This window comes from Macrotis lagotis, chromosome 1 (assembly GCF_037893015.1).
Source record: "Macrotis lagotis isolate mMagLag1 chromosome 1, bilby.v1.9.chrom.fasta, whole genome shotgun sequence".
NCBI classification, from domain to species: Eukaryota; Metazoa; Chordata; class Mammalia; order Peramelemorphia; family Peramelidae; genus Macrotis; species Macrotis lagotis.
The window spans coordinates 887,756,778-887,776,828 of record NC_133658.1 but is presented as its reverse complement, the minus strand read 5'-3'; the positions used below and the strand labels follow the sequence as shown (position 1 = coordinate 887,776,828).

Below are 20,051 nucleotides of genomic sequence, written 5' to 3'. Positions count from 1 at the left end.
AAATTGTTCCCGATTGTTGTCTGGTTCTGCTCATCTCACTCAGCATCAGTTCATGCAAATCCCTCCAGGCTTCCCTGAATTCCCATCCCTCCTGGTTTCTAATAGAACAATAGTGTTCCATGACATACATATACCACAGTTTGCTAAGCCATTCCCCAATTGAAGGGCATTTACTTGATTTCCAATTCTTTGCCACCACAAACAGGGCTGCTATAAATATTTTTGTACAAGTGATTTTTTACCCTTTTTCATCATCTCTTCAGGGTATAGACCCAGTATTGCTGGGTCAAAGGGTATGCACATTTTTGTTGCTCTTTGGGTGTAGTTCCAAATAGCTCTCCAGAAAGGTTGGATGAGTTCACAGCTCCACCAACAGTGTAATAGATTTCCCACAACCCTTCCAATAACGATCATTATCCTTTCTGGTCATATTGGCCAGTCTGTGAGGTGTGAGATGATACATCAGAGAAGCTTTAATTTGCATTTCTCTAATAATTAATGATTTAGAGCAATTTTTCATATGGCTATGGATTGCTTAGATCTCCTCATCTGTAAATTGCCTTTGCATATCCTTTGACCATTTGTCAATTGGGGAATGGCTTTTTGTTTTTAAAATATGACTCAGGGCCGGCTAGGTGGCGCAGTGGATAAAGCACTGGCTCTGGAGTCAGGAGTACCTGGGTTCAAATCTGGTCTCAGACACTTAATAATTACCTAGCTGTGTGGCCTTGGGCAAGCCACTTAACCCTATTTGCCTTGTAAAAACCTAAAAAAATAAAAAATAAAAATATGACTCAGTTCTCTGTCTATTTTAGAAATGAGTCCTTTGTCAGAATCATTAGTTGTAAAGCTTGTTTCCCAATTTACTGCATTTCTTTTGATCTTGGTTACAGTGATTTTATCTGTACAAAAGCTTTTTAATTTAATGTAATCAAAATCATCTAGTTGGCTTTTGGTGATGTTCTCCAACTCTTCCTTAGTCATAAACTGCTCCTCTTTCCATAAATCTGACAGGTAAACTAGTCCTTGATCTTCTAATTTGCTTATAGTATTGTTTTTTATGTCTAAGTCCTGTAACCATTTGGATCTTATCTTGGTAAAGGGTGTTAGGTGTTGGTCTAATCTAAGTTTCTTCCATACTAACTTCCAATTATCCCAGCAGTTTTTATCAAAGAGGGAGTTTTTATCTCAATAGCTGGACTCTTTGGGTTTATCAAACAGCAGATTACTGTAATCGTCTCCTGCTTTTGCACCTAGTCTATTCCACTGGTCTACCACTCTATTTCTTAGCCAATACCAAACAGTTTTGAAGACTGATGCTTTATAATATAATTTTAGATCAGGTAGGGCTGAGCCACCTTCATTTGTACTTTTTTTCATTAAGCTCCTAGAAATTCTTGACTTTTTATTTCTCCATATGAATTTACTTACAGTTTTTTGATTGGTAGGGTACTAAACAGGTAGTTTAGTTTTGGTAGAATTGTCATTTTTACCATATTAGTTCTACCTATCCATGAGCAGTTGATGTTTGCCCAGTTATTTAAATCTGATTTAGTTTGTGTGAGAAGTATTTTATAATTGTTTTCAAAAAGTTTCTGAGTCTTATCTTGGCAAATCGACTCCCAGGTATTTTATATTATCTGAGGTTACTTTGAATGGGATTTCTCTTTCTAGCTCTTCCTGCTGTATCTTGCGATATATACATATATATATATATATATGTTGAGGATTTATGAGGGTTTATTTTATAACCTGCAACTTTGCTAAAATTGCTAATTGTTTCCAGTAGTTTTTTGGATGATTTCTTGGGATTCTCTAGGTAGACCATCATGTCATCTGCAAAGAGTAAGAGTTTAGTCTCTTCCTTCCCAATTCTAATTCCTTCAGTTTCTTTTTCTCTCTAATTGCTGAAGCTAACATTTCTAATGTAATATTGAATAGTAGTGGTGATAATGGGCACCCTTGTTTCACCCCCTGATCTTATTGGGAATGCGTCTCGCCTCTCCCCATTGAATATAATGCTTGTTGATGGTTTCAGATAGATAGTGCTAATTATTCTAAGGAACAGTCCATTTTTTCCTGCACTCTCTAGTGTTTTTTGTAGGAATGGATGCTGTATTTTGTCAAAAGCTTTTTTCAGCATCTCCAATTTTGCTCTTTTAAGGAATTCTTCTCTTCATTGGATTTTTTGTACCTCTTACCATTTGGCCTATTTTGTTTTTTAAGGTGCTGTTTTCTACAGGATGTTTTCCTTTATTATATTTTTGATTGCTTTTTCATGATTTTCTTGTATCACTCTAACTTCTTTTTTCCTTTATCTCTCTTATTTGATTTTAAAAATAGGACTTCTTTTTCAACCTGAGACTAATTCACATTTTTCTTTGGAATGAAAGCAGTTTTAGGATGAAGCAGTTTTGACTTTGCTATCTTCTACTAAGTTTGTGTTTTGATCTCCCTTGTCACCACACTAACTTTCAGTGGTCAGACTATTTTCTTGTCATTTGTTTGTTTTTCCAGCATGATTTTTGACTTAAACTTTATGTTAAAGTTAAGCTGTACTCCTAGGGTGGAAGGGACCCTATCCTAAGCTTCATATTTTTGGTGTAGCTTTTTTTTTCAGAACTATTCCTGAAAATTCCTAAGGTTTTTTTTTTTGTTTGTTTTTGTTTTTAGGTTTTTCCAAGGCAATGGGGTTAAGTGCCTTGCCCATGGCCACACAGCTAGGTAATTATTAAGTGTCTGAGACTGGATTTGAACTCAGGTCCTCCTGACTCCAGGGCCGGTGCTATATCCACTGTGCCACCTAGCCACCCCAGAAAGTTCCTAAGTTTTCAATTATTTCAAGGTGATATGATCTAAGACAGTAGTAGAGGACATCTGGCCTGTGGGCCATATAAGGCTTGTGAAATTATTTGATCTGGTATTGCCAGTGCAACTATAGGTAGGACTCAAAATTCAATAAATCTAGAAGCTTTTTAGATGTGAATTAATTAAATGCTGAACTAATTTTTAAGTCTTGAGTCTTGGCAAACAAATGGTTCCCCGCCCTTGAACTAGGGAGAGATGTGTTTTACTCTACTGTTCTGGCCTTTCTGGTCTGTGAGTGACCATAAGCACTGTTCTCTACTCTGGAAGTATTACCAGGGTCTCTGCTCACTTGTGCCTGCAAACTCTGGTATACTAGTGCTCCTTTTGCTTTGGAACTGTCTGGGACTACAACCTGATTGGCTTGGGCAATTCAGGAGAGTCCTATACCTATATCAACAAAGGAACCCTTGTAATCTCCTTCTGACCACCTTATCTGTGGACTGAGAATTCTGCTGATTCAGTTGCCTCCATGGCCTGCTGCTCATGTGTCTAGCCAGGGCATTGCCTGCACTAGACTTATGCTAGTGGATATAATAATCATTTCTCTGCTGATTATTCTAAGATCTACCAAACTTCTTTGCTGATTTTTTTCATGTCTCCAATTGGATAGCTCAGTTTGGATAGCCTGTAATACTCTATAATTCTCCATATCCAATACCATACTCATTATCTTTACAAATAACCCCTCTCCCCCAAATGTCTCTATTACTGTGGAAGGTACCAACATCCTCCCATTCACCTAAGTTGGCAACCTAGTTGTTATCCATGACTCTTTATATTCTTACATCTCCCAATTCAATATATTGCCAAAGTCTATGGATTTTTACCTTCTTCTGGACTCTCTTGATAACTTTCTGGTTGGTCTCCTTGCCACAAGTCTCTCTATTCTAGTCTATCTTCCATTTACCTGTTGCGGAGGTCTTCCTAAAGGGTAAGTCTGACTATGTCACCCCACTCTCTCTTCAGTGAACTCTGATGATTCCATGTCACTGACCGTATCAAATATAAAATCCTCTTTTTGATGTTTATAGATCTTCATAACCTCTTTCCCACTCCTCTCTGCTCTACCCTGCCCCCCAACATGGTGATCCAGTGACCTTGACCCCTTTGCTGTTCTTCCAATAAATCCTTCATCTCCTGAATCCATACATTTTCATTAATTGTTTCTCCTGGATTTCTTTAATCCCTGTCTTCTAAAGGAGGCCTTTCATGATCTCATTTTATTCTAGTGCCTTCCCTCTGTTGATTATTTTCTAACTTATCCTCATAGTAGTCTGTTCATAGTTGGTTGCCTGCATGCTGTCTCTTCCATTCGATTGAAAACTTCTCGAGGGCAGAAACTGTCTTCTTCCTTTCTTTGCCATCATTTAACACAGGTCTGGTTCATAGTAAGTGTTTAATAAATGTTTATTGACTTAACAAAATACGAATTGAAATGTAGTGAAAGAAAGGTTTGGAATTTTTATCAAATTAAAGCAAGAAAAGTAATTTTAGGAGTTATTGATTATGAAAACTAGGTTTTTTAAATCTTTGTTTTTGAAAACTTTGCTTTTTAAGATTATACTTGGGACTTAATTCCTTTAGGGGACTTTCTAAAGGGAAAAATATATAAAAAAATTAAATCAATTCTTTTAATGCCTATAGGTAACTAATTGTCAGATGTGCTGCTGTGATTACTTACTTGTATGCAATAGTTTGAGCTTGGGTTCTCCTAACTCATTTTGTATATTCCTAATTAAATTTAAGCACACAATTAGAGTAGCTAAGCAGAAAGTTGTAGAGTATCCTTTTAATTTTACTGCTGCCAGTTGTTGATCAAATATGTTACCAAGAAGATTTTGCAATTTGATACACTGTTACGCCAGCTTGTTTTGAAGAGTTCAGTCTGGAGGTTGGGAAATTAATCATAATCAACTTGATTGAATAACAGTGTTCATAATTATTCAAAGGAATAAAGTTATTTTAATTTTTGATTAATATGAGTCAAAATAAAATACATTAGTTATTTCCAGGTTAGAATTTAGTTAATTTAGCGTTACATCTTACCTTACAGAAGTTAGAAAGTAGTTGGTTCTTTTAAGGAAGATTGGTAAGATTTTGGGGGGTTAAAATGACACACGAATTTCAGTTTAAAGAAAACATTAATATGAGAAATATGGTTTTGCATAATTCTTAACTTTAGATGAATAAAATTGATCCAACATTTTAGATTTTTTAAAACTCATACTGATGTGTAAAAATCATTTGGAAAATATTTGAAGGTTGACTAGAAAGAATAACTCATTCCTTGGAATTATAGCTGTCAACTATGCAAATCACCTGTCTATTTCAAAAGCTTTATCAGTTATTTTTATTCCAGAGTATTGTAGATAATTATTTTGTAAAAACATATATCATATTCACATTTCCCAGATAATGATAATTAAAGATACAACTGTAATTTGGTTGAAATTGCCCTTTTTTGCAGTGTCAAAGTGTAACTACTAGAATTAAATGCTAAGGTACAATTTAGAAACTAATATGTACCTTATTTTTTTTTTTTTTAGTTGCAGTGGCTACATAACGATTTAAAAACTGGCAAGTACATTTATTGAGTTACATTTTTATTTGTTATGGTGAACATTATTAAATTATGAAGTGTTATTATTTAAGTTATTAAAAATTTTAAAAGATCTCTTTCAATCATTGATTTTGAAAATAGTTCACTTATTTGAGACAGTTTTTTAAAAATGGTACTTTTCTAAAGCTTAAGAGCATGAAAAAAAACTTTCTTCTAGAAGTTATTTGCCAGCCTTAAACTAGGATACTTAACATTGAAAGTGAGGGGCGGTTAGACTTTTGCTGACCTGAATTCTTAATATTCCTTTCCCACTTACTTATTTTTGAGTATGCCATTTTCATAATGCATTGGAGGAAACATAAGTCTTTGTTATGTTTTAAAAATGTTTAATTTATTTTCTGCATAAACATAAAACTCTAGAAATGGCACAGTTAAAAACTGATTAAGGGTAACCCATTGGTCTGTCATACTCTCATTCCCTTTGAGCCCATGGCTGCACATCCCCAATAAAACTCTATATTTAGAAACTTTATTGAGGCAGTGCTTACACAGCCATTCCACTTTTCCTTTTTTAAAAGCCTTTCAGGCAGATTCACCACTCCTTGCTTTGGTATCAGTGTGGGAGATTGAAGCATTTTCAATAGCACTACATTGTTGTGCTATTGAAAAAGCAGTGCGTACAGGTTCTATATGGTGCCATCCAGCTTTTGGCTTCTAGAAGGAATTTCAAAGATCAGGAAATTAAAGTTTTGGTTGTGGTAGCAAAAATGGAAATAAATCATCTATTAAACTCTTACTTTCATGTTACATCTCATTTTTCAGAATTATACCTAGACAGCTTATTCAGAGAGATTACTATTGTTGATATATAATAGTCAAAATCATGATTACTGTTATATAGACAATTTAGTGTTTAGTCTCTACCTTGATCTCACAGGCAATTTTTTTTTATTTATTAAAAGAAAAGAAAAAGTCCTTTAAGATAAGGGAGAAAGAAGGTAAAGGCTGGTGTGATTTGGTATTCTGGGCTTTAAAGTTTTATGGTCCATGTTGCCTCCCTTGGGAGGATGAAGTGCAGGGAGCATGAACAAGCCCATAAAATTACAAAGGGTTTAATAGTATATAATTAATACAGAACTTCCTATGAACTTTCTATTAGTCAAACTTTTTCTTTTGACTTTTTGCCTCTGTAGTTGGAGGAGGAGACAAGGAGAGGTGAGGCTTAGGAATCTTATGTAAATAGTTTTTTAGTAATAAACTGATAAGTATAATTTTGATTTTTTGAATCATGTGAGCTTTTTTTCAGCTTAATAATAATTACCACTAAAACAAATAATGAAAAAGCAGTTCTGAGGCATGTTATTTAGTCCTGGCAGGGTTTACCATATAACTGATTTTGATTTTTGATATCACTATGTGGTATCACAAAAAGGGAAAGGAATTTTTGGAGCCATAAAACATGAGTTTAATTCCTGGACTTCTATGGCCTTGGAGAAGTCACTTTATTTCTCTGGGTCTCATTTTTCTCATCTGTATGTAAGATTGAGGGATGGGGTACACTCCTTCCTGCTTTCAGTCCTTTGAAACTTTTAAATTTGGATTTTAATTTAACATAATGTTTAGAGTAAAGATAGAAATCTTGTATTAGAGTATAGTCAGATCACATCTGGATTATTGTGCTTAAATTTCTCCCACTACATTTTATTAGCAATTTTTACAAACTGGAGTTAATTTCAGAGAATGGGCCACTAGGATGAAGTGAGTGAAAATCATATTATACCAGGGTATATTGAAAGAACCTAGGGATATTTAGTTTAGGTAAAAGAAAATTTGGTGAATGGAAGGTGAGGCAGGGCAGCCAGAGGATTGTCATGCTGGAAAAGGATTTGATTTGTTTTCCTTAGTCCTGAGGGCAGAATTAGGGCAAATGGGTGAAAATTAGAGGTATATATATTTTTTTTTTGCTCAGTATGTTTTTTAAAACACTTTGTAATAATTAAAGATGTCCCTAAATTCAGGGAACCTCCTGAGGTTCAGGGGGAAGGTGTTAGTGTTTTTAAGTTGCCTGTCACTAGAGGTCTTTAGGGGAAAGCAAAATAATCACTTTGCCTGGAATATTGGAGTTTTCTATAGGAGAATGGACTTATTTTAGATGTTTCTTAAGTTCTAAAATTGTGTGGGGTCCGTTCTTTGATTAAACAAGCATTTGCTGAACAGTGCCAGGCACTGGTTGAGACTCTGGGGATAAACCTCTGCCCAGAAGGACTAGGAAACAACCTTTACCCAGAGAAGTAAATACAAAATATTGGCTAGAGAGGTATAGAGGAGGGCCTTCAGGATGGGAAGGACTTGGGATCCAGAACATGTGAAAACTCACTTGAAAGAATTGGGATGTTTTGCGTGGAGATGAAAAGAGCTAAAAAAGGACCTAAGCAGTTAACAAGATTGTCAAATGAGAGGAATTTAATTTGTTCTCTTTGCTCTCCAAGGGAATAATTGGGAACAATGATTGTATATTTCAGAGAGCCAAATTTGGGATGGATGTTGGGGATAACTTTCCAAAGATTAAAATTAGAGAATATCAGAGTTGGAAGGTCCCATGGAGGCTAAGCATTTAATGCTTGGATAAGAATCCTTTAATGGTATCCCTGATAAGTACTCATCCAACCTCTAAGAGTCCTTACTCAAATTCACCCCTTCCTTTTAGAGTCCTTCCTAAAATACTGTATCTTATCTAGAGCTGAACTCTTGATCTGGAGTTGGGAAGACCTCAGGACAAATGTGACACTTTGAAAACCATCTCTACATGTAATTTGAAAAAAAAATACTATTAAGATAAAAAAACATGATGAGCAAGATGATTTCAGAAAAACCTTGGAAGACATATATGAACTGATGCAAAATGAAGTGAGAACACTGCATATAGGAATAGCAATATTATACAATGATCAGCTGTGAATGACTTAGTAGCTGTGATCTTGAGCCGAGTCACTTCACCTGTCTGAGGCTTCTCATCTGTAAAATGAGGATAATAATAGCATCTACCTATCCAGGGCTATAAGGCTTTGCAAACTTTAAAGCACTATCTAAATAATTAACTTTTTATATTAAACATGTATTCCAGAAGTGGTCAGACTAGGATGGGTTCATATAATGGCTTCCACATCACCCTTACCTTCTTCAGCCTATGTCCATTTCATACCTATCATGTTATATCATTGATATATATTGAGCTTTTGGTTCACTAAAACCCTTGAGGTGGTCCTAGGTTTACACCCCATCTTCTCATTTCTAGTCCTGATCTTTTCATTTCTCTCTACTTATATCCCAGGGTCAGAGATCATCTGAGACTGCTGCTAGAGCAGGCTGGAGTGGTCTCATACTCAGACTTTCACAGGATATTCAGGTCAGAAAGTCCCTTCAGAGGCTAACACATCTAGATCCTTGTCTCTAACTGTACCTTGCTCTTTTCCAAAGACTGGTAAAGTCTTTTTAAAAAAATTTGTTTTTATTTTTCCCAGTTACATATGAAAACAATTTTTAATATTCACTTTTAAAACTTTGATCAACTATGATGGACTTGGCTCTTCTCAGAAGTACAACGATCAAAGACAATTCTAAAAAGACTCGTGTTGGAAAATGCCATCCACATCTAGAGAAAGGACTATCAAATCTGAATGCAGACCAAAGCCTAGTATTTTAACTTTTTAAAAATTTGTTTTATGGTTTTTTTTCTTCTCATGACTTTTTTCCCCTTATGTTTGGATTCTTCTTTCACAAGATGACTAATATGGGAATATGTTGAATATGCTTGTACATATATAACTATAACCTTTATTAGATTACTGACTGTCAAGCGGAAGGGAGAGAAGAGGGAGGGAGAAAAATGTGAAACTCAATCTTACAAAAATTGAATTTTAAAAGCTAGCTAATAAATAACTTTAAAAGGTTATTAATGTTGATTTCAAAATTTTTTGAGTTCTGCATTCTCCCCCATATGAAGGTAAGAAATGTGATATTGATTATACATGTGAAATCATGCAAAACACATTTCTATATTAGCTATGGTGCAAAAAACCCCCAAAGAAAAAGTAAAGTGAAAAAATTATGCATCAATTTGCATTTTGAGTAATTTGCATTCTTTCTCTGAAGGTGAATAGCACTTTACATCATAAGTTATTTGGAATTGTCTTGGATCATTGTATTGATCAGAATAGCTAAGTCATTCACAGTTGATCATTGTATAATATTGCTCTTCCTGTATGCAGTGTTCTCACTTCATTTTGCATCAGTTTATATATGTCTTCCCAGGTTTTTCTGAAATCATCTTGCTCTTTTTTTTTTTTTTTTTTGCAAGGCAATGGGATTAAGTGGCTTGCCCACGGCCACACAGCTAGGTAATTATCAAGTATCTGAGGCCATATTTGAACTCAGGTACTCCTGACTCCAGGACCGGTGCTCTACCCACTGTACCACCTAACTGCCCCACTCATCATTTTTTAAATTTTAATAGTATTCTTTTCAAATTATATGTAGAGATGGTTTTCAGTTCATTTTTGTAAAACTTTCTCCCTTCCCGTCCCTTCCCTCTCCCCTTTATACATGCACAGTCATGTTAAACATATTTTCATGGACATTTATTGTGAAAGAAGAAGCAGAACAAAAGGGAAAACCATGAGAAAGAAAAAAAACAGATTAACAAGTGAAAATAGTATGTTTTGGTCTACATTCAGAATCCATAGTTCTTTCTCTGGATGTGGATGGCATTTTCCATCAGAAAGCTTTTAGAGTTGTTCTTGATCATTGTATTGCTGAGAAGAGCCAATTCTATCATAGTTGATCATCACAGTGTTGCTATTACTGTGTACAGTGTTCTGGTTCTGCTCACTTCACTCAGCATAAGCTCACTTAAATCTTTCTAGGTTTTCCTGAAATCTGCCTGCTCATCATTTCTTATGGAAAAGTAGTTCTCCATCACATTCATATAATGCAATTTATTCAGCCATTCTCCAGTTGATGGGCATCCCCTCGATTTCCAATTCTTTGACACTACAAAAAGAGCCACTATAAATACTTTTGCTCTGGTGATTCCTAGTGGTGGCATTGATGGATCAAAGGGTTTACACTAGTTAGAATGACCCTTTAGGCCTAATTCCAAATTGCCCACCAGAATGGATGGATTAGTGAGTAGTCAGCTCTCTTTGGGGGAGTGATAAACTATTGACACATCCCAACACACCCTGGTATTCTTGATTCCTTTCCTAGTAGGACAACTCTTTTGTTGTCCTAGCCTAACTTGCACATGCTTGAGTCTTTCACCTTCTTCAGTTGTCAGATGGCGGCTACCGGAGAAAACTTTGTTTGTCCACTCATTCCAAGCACATAATCTGAGCATTGTGTGTGCCCTGTGGAACACAGACAGAAATAGGGTGTTTCTTACCTACAAGGAGCTAGTATTTTGTTAGGGGATGAGTCAAAAATAGAAAGTCATTTTGTTGTGGAAAGAAAGGTATACCTTGTGCAGGAGGTGGCGTGACCAGAGACCCTTTAGGGGGAGAGCTGTTCTGGGTGAGCAAAAAGTATCTTGGGCTTCTCTTTGTCTTCAGTGCTTGGGATAATTAATGCCTGGCTTGCAGCAGACACTTACTGCATGTTGACTGATACGTTGGCTATTTGGTTGTAGTGACTAGTTTATGTAATTTAGAGCAATGTGCAGTTATCCTAGAAAGACACAGACTTCACAAAGGATGCAAATTTTGGAGGGCATAAAAGGATGAATAAAGGGAGTTGTAGTTGATTCTAGGGGGCAGCTAGGAAGTGCCATAGTGCCCAGAGTGCTGGGCCTGGAGTTAGTTAGGAAGGCTCATCTTCCTGAGTTCAGATCTGATCTCAGATACTTCCTGAGTGACCCTGGGGGAGTCACTTCACTTGTTTACTCTAGTTTTCTGGAGAAGGAAATGGTCAGTCATCCCAATATCTTTGCCCAGAATGGGGTCACAGGGAGTAAGATATGATTGAAAAACAATTAAACAAAATTTGATTTCAGAAGGAATTGGAAGCCATTAGAACTTACTGAGCAGGGGAAATGACCTTTGCTTTAGGAATATCCACTTGGAAGCTGTGTGATGTATGGCTTGGAGAGGGAAGAGTCTAGGGGGCGGGAGACAATTTGGAGGCTATCGTAATAGTCCAGGTGGGAGGAATTGAAGGTCAGATCTAGAATGGTGGTTACATGGAAAGGAAAGGTTGAAAGAGATGTAGTGAAGGTAGAAATTATAAATCTTGGCAACTGACTACCTGTGGGAAGGTGAGGAAGGAGAGAGACGAGTCGAGAATTACTCCAAGATTGCAAATCTGGGGGACAGAAGAATGGCAGTGCTCTCAGTAGAAACAGGAATTAAGCAGAAGGCATAGAGCAAGAGTTTTGTTTCGGACATAATGTTAACAGGACATTTGTTGTCCAGTAGTCACATGATAAAAGTAGGACTAGGGTCTCAGGAGAGAGACTAGACCTAGATATATAAATCTAAGAGCTATCTGCAAAAAAGATAACAGTTGTGCCCATTGGATCTGATGAGATCACCACTTATGTGTATATATAAGGAAAGAAGTGATTAAGGTCCAGGATAGTTGTTTAGGTTATAGTGCAAAAAAAATATACCCTATAACCTTCTAACAATCATCTCTGTAAAATATTTAATTGTGTGTTCAGATTTTCAGAACTTAATCATTTTTTAATTTTAATTTTTTATTTTTTTATTCCTCCCCCCCATAGAAGGCAGTCTGTTAGTCTTTACATTGTTTCCATAGTATACATTGATCTAAGTTGAATGTGATGAGAGAGAAATCATGTCCTTAAAGGAAGAAAAATAAAGTATTGTGCCTGACTGTTGCACTAATGGAATGAGCAAGTCCATCAAGTGTAGTCATCACCCCCATGTAATCATTTCTTAATAAGGCAAACTTCTTTCAAGCCAATCCTTTGAAAAAGTCTCTGTCATCTTAGCCATTTAGGAAATACTGGGGGAAAGTTAGTTTTTACTTTTTTACTTGGACACCAAAATGATATTCCTTTAATGGGAAGGTCTGATCATGTTATTCTTCCTTACCCACTTTATCCCCCCATATTTAATAAACTCTAGTTTTCTCAGGTTGGCTGCAGAATTAAATAGAGAATCCTGTTTGACTTTTAAAACCCCCTCATAGCCTGGCCCCTTCCTATATTTCTAATCTTCTTACACCTTCCTCCCTTCCTGAGTTCTCTTCTATACCATGATTCAAATCTTTGCTGTTCGGTTTTCACTGACTGTCCCTGGGTCCTGCAATTCTCTGCCTCCAAGCTTGGCTGGTTTCCTTCAAGTCTCAATTAAAATTCTACTTTCTGCAAGAACCCTTTTCCATCCTCTTTAATGTCAGTGATTTCTCTGTGAGGTCAGCCCCCACTTTATCTTGGCCCTATCTTATTTTCTCCTCTGATTGTGAGCCCCTGGAGGATAGGCACTGTTTTTGCTTTTTTTGTATCCCTAGGGAGCACTTTACTTAGTACTTGGTATAGTAGATGCTTAATAAATGCTTATTGATTTGACTTATTCTCATATTTTGTAATCAGTAATTTTCACAGCTAAATGTCCAGTGATTGCCATCTATTAGCTTTATGCTATAAAAATAAAAGGAAAATTTTATTTCAGGATTTTGGATGTGAACACTGAATACCTAGTTATAGATCATTGGGTCATTCAAGTACATGATTTATAGAGCACAGTTTTAAAGTTTAAATAAGATAAATAAAAGAAAATTTGATTTTTATAAAATATTGGTGCTAGGAAGGGTCTTATCTTAATCTGTTCCAACTCATTTTGCTGATAAGAAAACTCAGTCCTAGAGAGAGGTATTTCCTGGATTTTGGCAGGTCAAAATTGAGCCTTTTTTTTTTTTTTTTTGCTTTGGGGCCTCTGCAGTGCTTCCTGGGTATCTCCAACCATGCCTCCCCATCTGCCTTCCCCACCCATTACAATTCTACTTTGTTTTTTACCCCATGTGTTTCACTTTGAAAAGGCAAATATTTTCTTTGTATTTTAATATAGAGGATTGGTTAATAGAGTTTTTAGTTTAATTTCAGATATTTCTCTTTTGATATGAAAAATATTTATAGAAGCATAGAATATTAGCGTTGGAAGACACCTCAGAGGTCATTTAGCTCCGCTTTCACCTCCGAATTGGTATCTCTTTGTCATTGTCATAGAGGAGTGCGTCCTTTCTCTTTCCTTGAACTTTGAGAGACCTCTTTTCATTCATGAGTAGTTCTAGTTATTTGGCAGTTTATAAGCTGAAGTTTGTCTCTTTGTAATTTCCATGTTCATTCTCATTCTCCTCATTAGATCCATATAGTATTATATGAATTCTTTGTTATCACAGCTCTATAGATATGTGAAAAGAGATACATCCTTCTTATTCCCTCAATCTTCTCTAGACTAAATGTCCACAGTTCTTTCAGATCTTCATATTTAACTTAGTTGAATGGCCTCACTGTCCTGCTTGCTTTACTCTGAATGTGCACTTAGTTTGTCAGTGTTTCTCTTAAAATGGTATGCTCAGAATTAAACACAAGTGTGCAGAGTGGGTCAACCTAATAAAGAGCAGTAATGGCAACTTAAAGAGGTCCCTCATTCTGGACACTAGACACATATTAATAATGCAGCCCAATATTGCATTCACTTTTTTTTTTGGCAGTCACATCAGACTGTTGACTCATAGTTAATGAATGCTGCCAAATCTTTCTCATGTGGTTGTTGTTCAGTAGCCTTGTCCCTCCACAATCAGGTGCCAAGGCCCTACCTGTTGACTTTGCCCCATGGCCTCTCCTTGACATTCCCATTGACCCCTTTCTAGGTAGCATGCTACCTGGAGCAGAACAGGCATTTAGAAAATGCACACTGATTGATTACTTCTCTCATTTTGAATAATTTCACTGCTTCACTTTGAATTATTAACCTGGATAACTGGTTTCTTTACATTGTCATTCTTTTCCATAGTCTATCCTCTTTTTGAGGCAGTAGGGTTAAGTGACTTGCCAGAGTCACCCAGTTAGTAAGTATCAAGTGTCTGAGGCTGGATTTGAGTTCAGGTCCTCTTGACTGCTATGCTCTGTCCCTTGCACCACCTAACTGCCCCCAATAGTCTAGGAAATATTTCAAATACATTTATTTGATTACATTACTACTATACTCAGAAAGCTTCAGTGGTTCCCCATTGCTGTCAAAGGCAAAAATACTTAGCTTGTAGAAAGGACTCTCTTCCCCTTCAGCTTTATTTTCTGCTACTCAGTGGACTAGCCAAATGGGATGAACGACCTGTCCTTCAATTTCATTTTGCCCTCTTCTACTTCATAGTCTGTATATGCTGTGCCCTTCTCTGGAATGGGTTCCCCTTCTAGCTCTAGCTAGTGAAATGTTTCTTGAAGGTCTGACTTGGGTGCTCCTTCTTCTGCCATGAGATTTTTTTTTTCCTGATCTTTCTGCTAAAGGTGATTCTTTTCTCCTTAAGTCACTTGGATATTGCCTTATTACCATGTAACTTGTCTAATGGTTATTTGTGCACATTTCTTGTATTCCTATTAGATTTTAAGGTCCTTGAAGGTAGAAATTATACCGTTTTTCTTCTTTGCATCTCCTGGATTAGCACAGTGACCTTTACACCTAGAGGGTATTTAATTCTTAATTATTAAACTGAAACTTTTCTGTGTGCTTTTGATTTCTGACCTCTGTAATGCAGGACTTTACATTCATCATTACTAAATTCCATCTTGTTAGAATCCGCCAATTGTTCCAGACTGTCTTTTTGGGTTTAGCTCTCTTATTCTCATATTCTCAGATATGCCAAGGATGCCTTCATCCGAGTTATTGATCAAATTGTTGAAGAGAACAGTGTCAAAGACAGAGAGCCCTGAGCTGGCCACTAAAGACCCACCTTCAGGTTGGTGTCAATCTATGATAATCCACAATCTTTGGGAGAGGAGCATGGCTGAGTGTGGATAGAGTTTGGTGTTTACAGTCAGGAAGAACTGGGTTTAAATTCTATCTCTGATAGAATTTAATTCATCTGCCATTGACTATGGGATAGTCACTTAACTTCTCTAAACTTCAGTATCCTCATCTGTAAAATGGGGATAGTAAGACCAGTAGTACTGTACCTACCTCACTGGGTTGTTGTGAGAATCAGTAAGAGAATGCATGGAAAGTGTTTCAAAAACTGAAAAGCATTATATAGGGCCACCCAGGGATCTTAGTACGGTTTTCACTTTTTTCATAGCTTAAAACAGCATGAAGACTTACCACTATATTAGTGGTAATTATAGTCATTGAGTCATCTATAAATCTTACTTATTTGTGCTTAGCAGAGTGCCTGGCATATAGTAGGTGCTTCATAAATGCCTATTGAGTGGTTAATTGTACTGTCATCTGTCTTGTATCTGTATCTTATTTGTGGGAAGATCATAATAGAGCAAGATGCTTTTCTGAAATTCATCTATGCTTTGTCTATCGTTTTGCCTATCAGTATAGTAATTTTTTTTTTTAGTGAAGTTATCTGTTAAGACATATGTATATTTTTTTACTCCTAGTAGTCACTGCTTATTTTTCTGAGTGCTAAGTGACCATCCAACAGGTGCTCAGTGGTTATGCTTGCAACCTCTTTCATTACTGGTCTTTCCTTTTCTTGATCTTTTTCTGGACATACCCATAAAAGCTCTTATTGTTGGGTTTAGGAATTTTAGTAACTTTTACTTCATTTTGGCTTTTATCTCTCCTAAGATAATTTTAACAGGTACTGTTCTCTTGTAGTCTTCCTTGGTTTTATGTCCTTTTACAATCTGAGCTCATTAGAGCCAGGTTACAACACATTCAGCCCCTTTACATGTTTCTCTCTTCCTCTCCTTGTCGGGATCATGTGTAGTTTTTGAGAGGCCTTTTTGAGAGCTTTTCACCCTTCTGGAGCTGCCTTCCTTTTTTATAATCATTGATAAGAATGAAATTGTTCTATGAATTTTCTCAGATTTCCTTTTTTAAAAGGATACATGTTGGATACATGTTGAACTGTGTATACAGTCAGATATGCTTATTCTTATCCTTGACTATCAAAACTCCTAAGATGTCAGGATTATTTCCCCACCCTCCACCCCTACCTCTGTGCCTTTTGTTTTTACTTTACCAACATGTTTTCCATCTTGGTCAGAATTAGACAAAGAGTCATAGTTCCTATACAGGTAGTTGGAGTCTTCCATAATTAGTGTTATTTTTCCACTCTGGACCAACTTTTGAGGTTTATCAGGAGTTATTCTTCTGTTTTTTTAGTTTTTCATAAAGTTGTTCTTGAGCATTCTGTATATCTCCACAGCATATTATCACTTTTGTTTTTTTTCCCCCTCCTTTTAACCTTACACATATACTCAAGCTGTGCTTATCTGACCACTATCCTCCCAGATCTGTGGCTTTTGCTTTGGCTTGTAATATATACTGTGATTATTTTGACTTATAGTACTACTCTGCTGTGTTTTCTCTGAGTTCTCTTTTTTCTTTTTTTGAACAAGATATACCCTTCTATTGCTTTATTCCAGTTGTTAGTCTTAAACCAGCAGACCTTGGTAGAAACCAATGAGTTTTATCTTTTAGCATTAAAATCTTAAGTTCACTTTGTTTATTCTTCTTTGTGCATTGGTATATGGACAGCAGAGAACATAAGTATTGTTCTTACTCTTCTCAGTTATTTTCTCCTGTAAATTACTGGATATTTCCTCTACTTTTGTTCCTTTTATATTATACTTGATGTCTTCCATATTATCAGAATTTATAGTTTTATAGTTTTTTTTTCTCTTTCCCACTCCATTTTTGGTTTAAAAGCCCTCTTGATCAAATCCACAAGCCTCTGGTCAGATAGAATCTTTCCATTTTTTTCTAGATATACTTCATTCTTAGCTAAGAACACATCCTTCTGGTAGCTTAAGCTTTATATGGTCTAGAAACAAAACCATATTTTGATTTAATTTTTTTTCAAATTATAAAATATTTCTGCTAATTTATGAGTTTGGGGTGAATGGTATGGGGAATGAGACTCAGTTTGACTTTTTAGGTTATATTCGTGGACTTTTTAAAGCTAACTTTTTTTTTTTTGGCAAAGCAATGGGGTTAAGTGGCTTGCCCAAGGCCACGCAGCATCTGAGACTAGATTTGAACTCAGGTACTCCTAACTTCAGGGCCAGTGCTCTATCCACTGCGCCACCTAGCTGCCCCTAAAGCTGACTTTAAAATCAGTACATGAAGGCTTTGATTTTATTGGTATAAAAACTCCTAAAAAGAACAAATTGAATTAAGGACTTCCTGGTTCCCTATCCAGCTCTCTATCTCTATCTTCAGTTTTTTAACATGAGGAAGAGGCTTCCTTTTTCCTTTTCTAGGGCCCTGACAAGATTAGTGCTGCCACCATGTCTAGTAGGAGTGAAAATGCGTATTACGAGCCCAGAAAAATTACTAAAGGGTGTTTTTTTTAAGCCTTCATTTTTATTTGCTGACCAGACCATCTTCCTTGTTCTTCATAAGTTCAAAGATGATGCAGTTGGAATCCCTGGATTTGGTTGTCTCTGCTTGTAATATCATTTGTTGTCAAAGACTGGGAAAATAGAGTATGAGTGCTGACAAATGTTTGAGTGTTGCTTAAAGGGTAGATAAGATAAATTCACTGGGTGATAAATTCATTGGGTGTTGCTGAGGAGTATAATTTTTACCCCAAGAAAAGGAAATCTTGCAAGTCTGAGTGGAAGCCTACCCTAAACAATCCAGGGTTTTGTGAGGCAGGATCTCTTATGGGGTGGAGTGGTTGGTGTAATGGGTGACAGATTGTCAAATGCAGGTAGGAAACATTACAAATGCTTTAGCTTCAGTCAGAACTCTTCACATTAAAACCTCCATGTTCTCTGCAACTGAATGTTCTTCTGTCTTCTCTCTAGATGATCATGGGAACAGCAATGGCAGTCATGTAAAAATCTTTTTACCGAAAAAGCTGCTTGAATGTCTACCGAAATGTTCAAGTTTACCCAAAGAGAGGCACCGCTGGAACACTAATGAGGTAGATACAGTACTATTTTTTAGGATGTAATTTTTAGTTTTTGATATAGATTCCTATTTTGTGAGGGCTTGGAAATCAAAATGTTGAAATTGAAAATGGGATAGAAAAAGAACATTACACTTGAATTCCATAGAAGCCAAAATGTTTTTAGAGTTTGTTTCTTAAATCAAAATTGTTCTCTCTTACATGCTTGGTTTGTTTGGGAAAAGACAAAATGTGCATACTGACTAACTAACGTAGCATGAACTTTTATTTGTGCTTTCTTGTATTTTGGTGTCTCAGAGGTGTGGTAAAACTCTGCATGTATCCAAGTTAAACATTAGTTCTTACTTTTGTCACAGATTAATGAAGACACAGCTTCTATGTAATATGAAAAGTGGAGGGTCTTGCCAATGTAAAGTTACAATTGAAAATTGTAATGATAGAGTACTTATTAGCAAAAGCAGCATTTAGGCCTTTTAGATGAAAAAAATTTGATTTGGAGAATTAATAAGTTTAGCATACTTAAAAGGCATTTTTTATTAAGATTAGTGGATGTTCACTGAATGAGGTCTTAAAATTTGATATACAATTCTAAAATTGATTAATAAAAGCTTATCTTTTGAAATGTCAGCCTTTCTCTTCAGGGAAAGTTTGGATTATGGGTCTTAATGCCATGAATATACCTGAACTTGGGTCATTTTTTTTCACTTTAGAAATCTGGTTATTCGAATTGTAACACTGCTTTAGTGACTATGATGTAGTGGAAGACAAATATGTCAATAGGAGAATCTTTCCTTAATGTTCAGTTGATTAAAAATTTTCAATTCTGCCAGAGTTGGTGTAAAATTAATCTTTCAGGAGGTTCACCATTTAATTCTATCTTCATACCATCTTGTTGGGTTTCCCATTATATTGAAAATTTATTTTGGGAAAATAGTATTGTTTTCTGCCATTTTTTCTAAGGTCTCTTTCTGCTCATGCTTTCCTTAGGTAGATTTTGTCTTTTTTATCTAAATTGGTTATTTAGATTTTGTCTTTTTATCTTTTAAAATATTTTGTCTTTTTATCTAAATGTGGTTATTTAGATAAAAATTGTGCATGTTGATTTCAATATCCATTATAATTAACTCATTTTCATTATCTTTGAAGGGGATGGGAAAATTTTTAGTTTTTTGTGGAAATTATACCTTCCCTGCCAAACATTAAAATCAGTTATAAGCTATTTTAAATGCTCTGGTATGTTTGAAATTCAACAAAGATAGGATGAAGCATATTCTCTCTGAGCAAGATAAACCTTTAATTAACAAGGTATAAACCTACCAATAAAAATGGGTCAATGGTTCTGCCTCAGTTTTAAGCCAAAGACCTTGAGATGAAGACTTAACTCATACAGAACAGGGTAGGTGACATCATGGGATAAAGGATGACATGACTGGTTACATAACTGAATCAAGGGGAGTAACATGATTGGTTGGAAGTTGGAAATTGGGCTGGCAACATCTCCCTCCTTCCCTCCTTTGACTAA

General features: G+C 35.9%; 1 protein-coding gene across 4 annotated transcripts in view; it reads left to right on the top strand.

Annotated features, from left to right (window-relative positions):
• Nucleotides 1-20,051, top strand: part of LOC141509213 (calmodulin-binding transcription activator 1-like) — an 849,778-nt gene that overhangs the window by 28,942 nt on the left and 800,785 nt on the right. For 2 of the 4 annotated variants that reach the window (XM_074218574.1, XM_074218573.1), the window contains 2 exons: nt 15,299-15,400; nt 18,426-18,544. In XM_074218574.1, coding sequence (XP_074074675.1) covers nt 15,299-15,400; nt 18,426-18,544 — 221 coding nt within the window. Of the gene's footprint in view, nt 1-5,414; nt 5,446-15,298; nt 15,401-18,425; nt 18,545-20,051 lie in introns of all 4 variants that reach the window. The other 2 variants (XM_074218571.1, XM_074218572.1) reach the window with 2 other exon arrangements.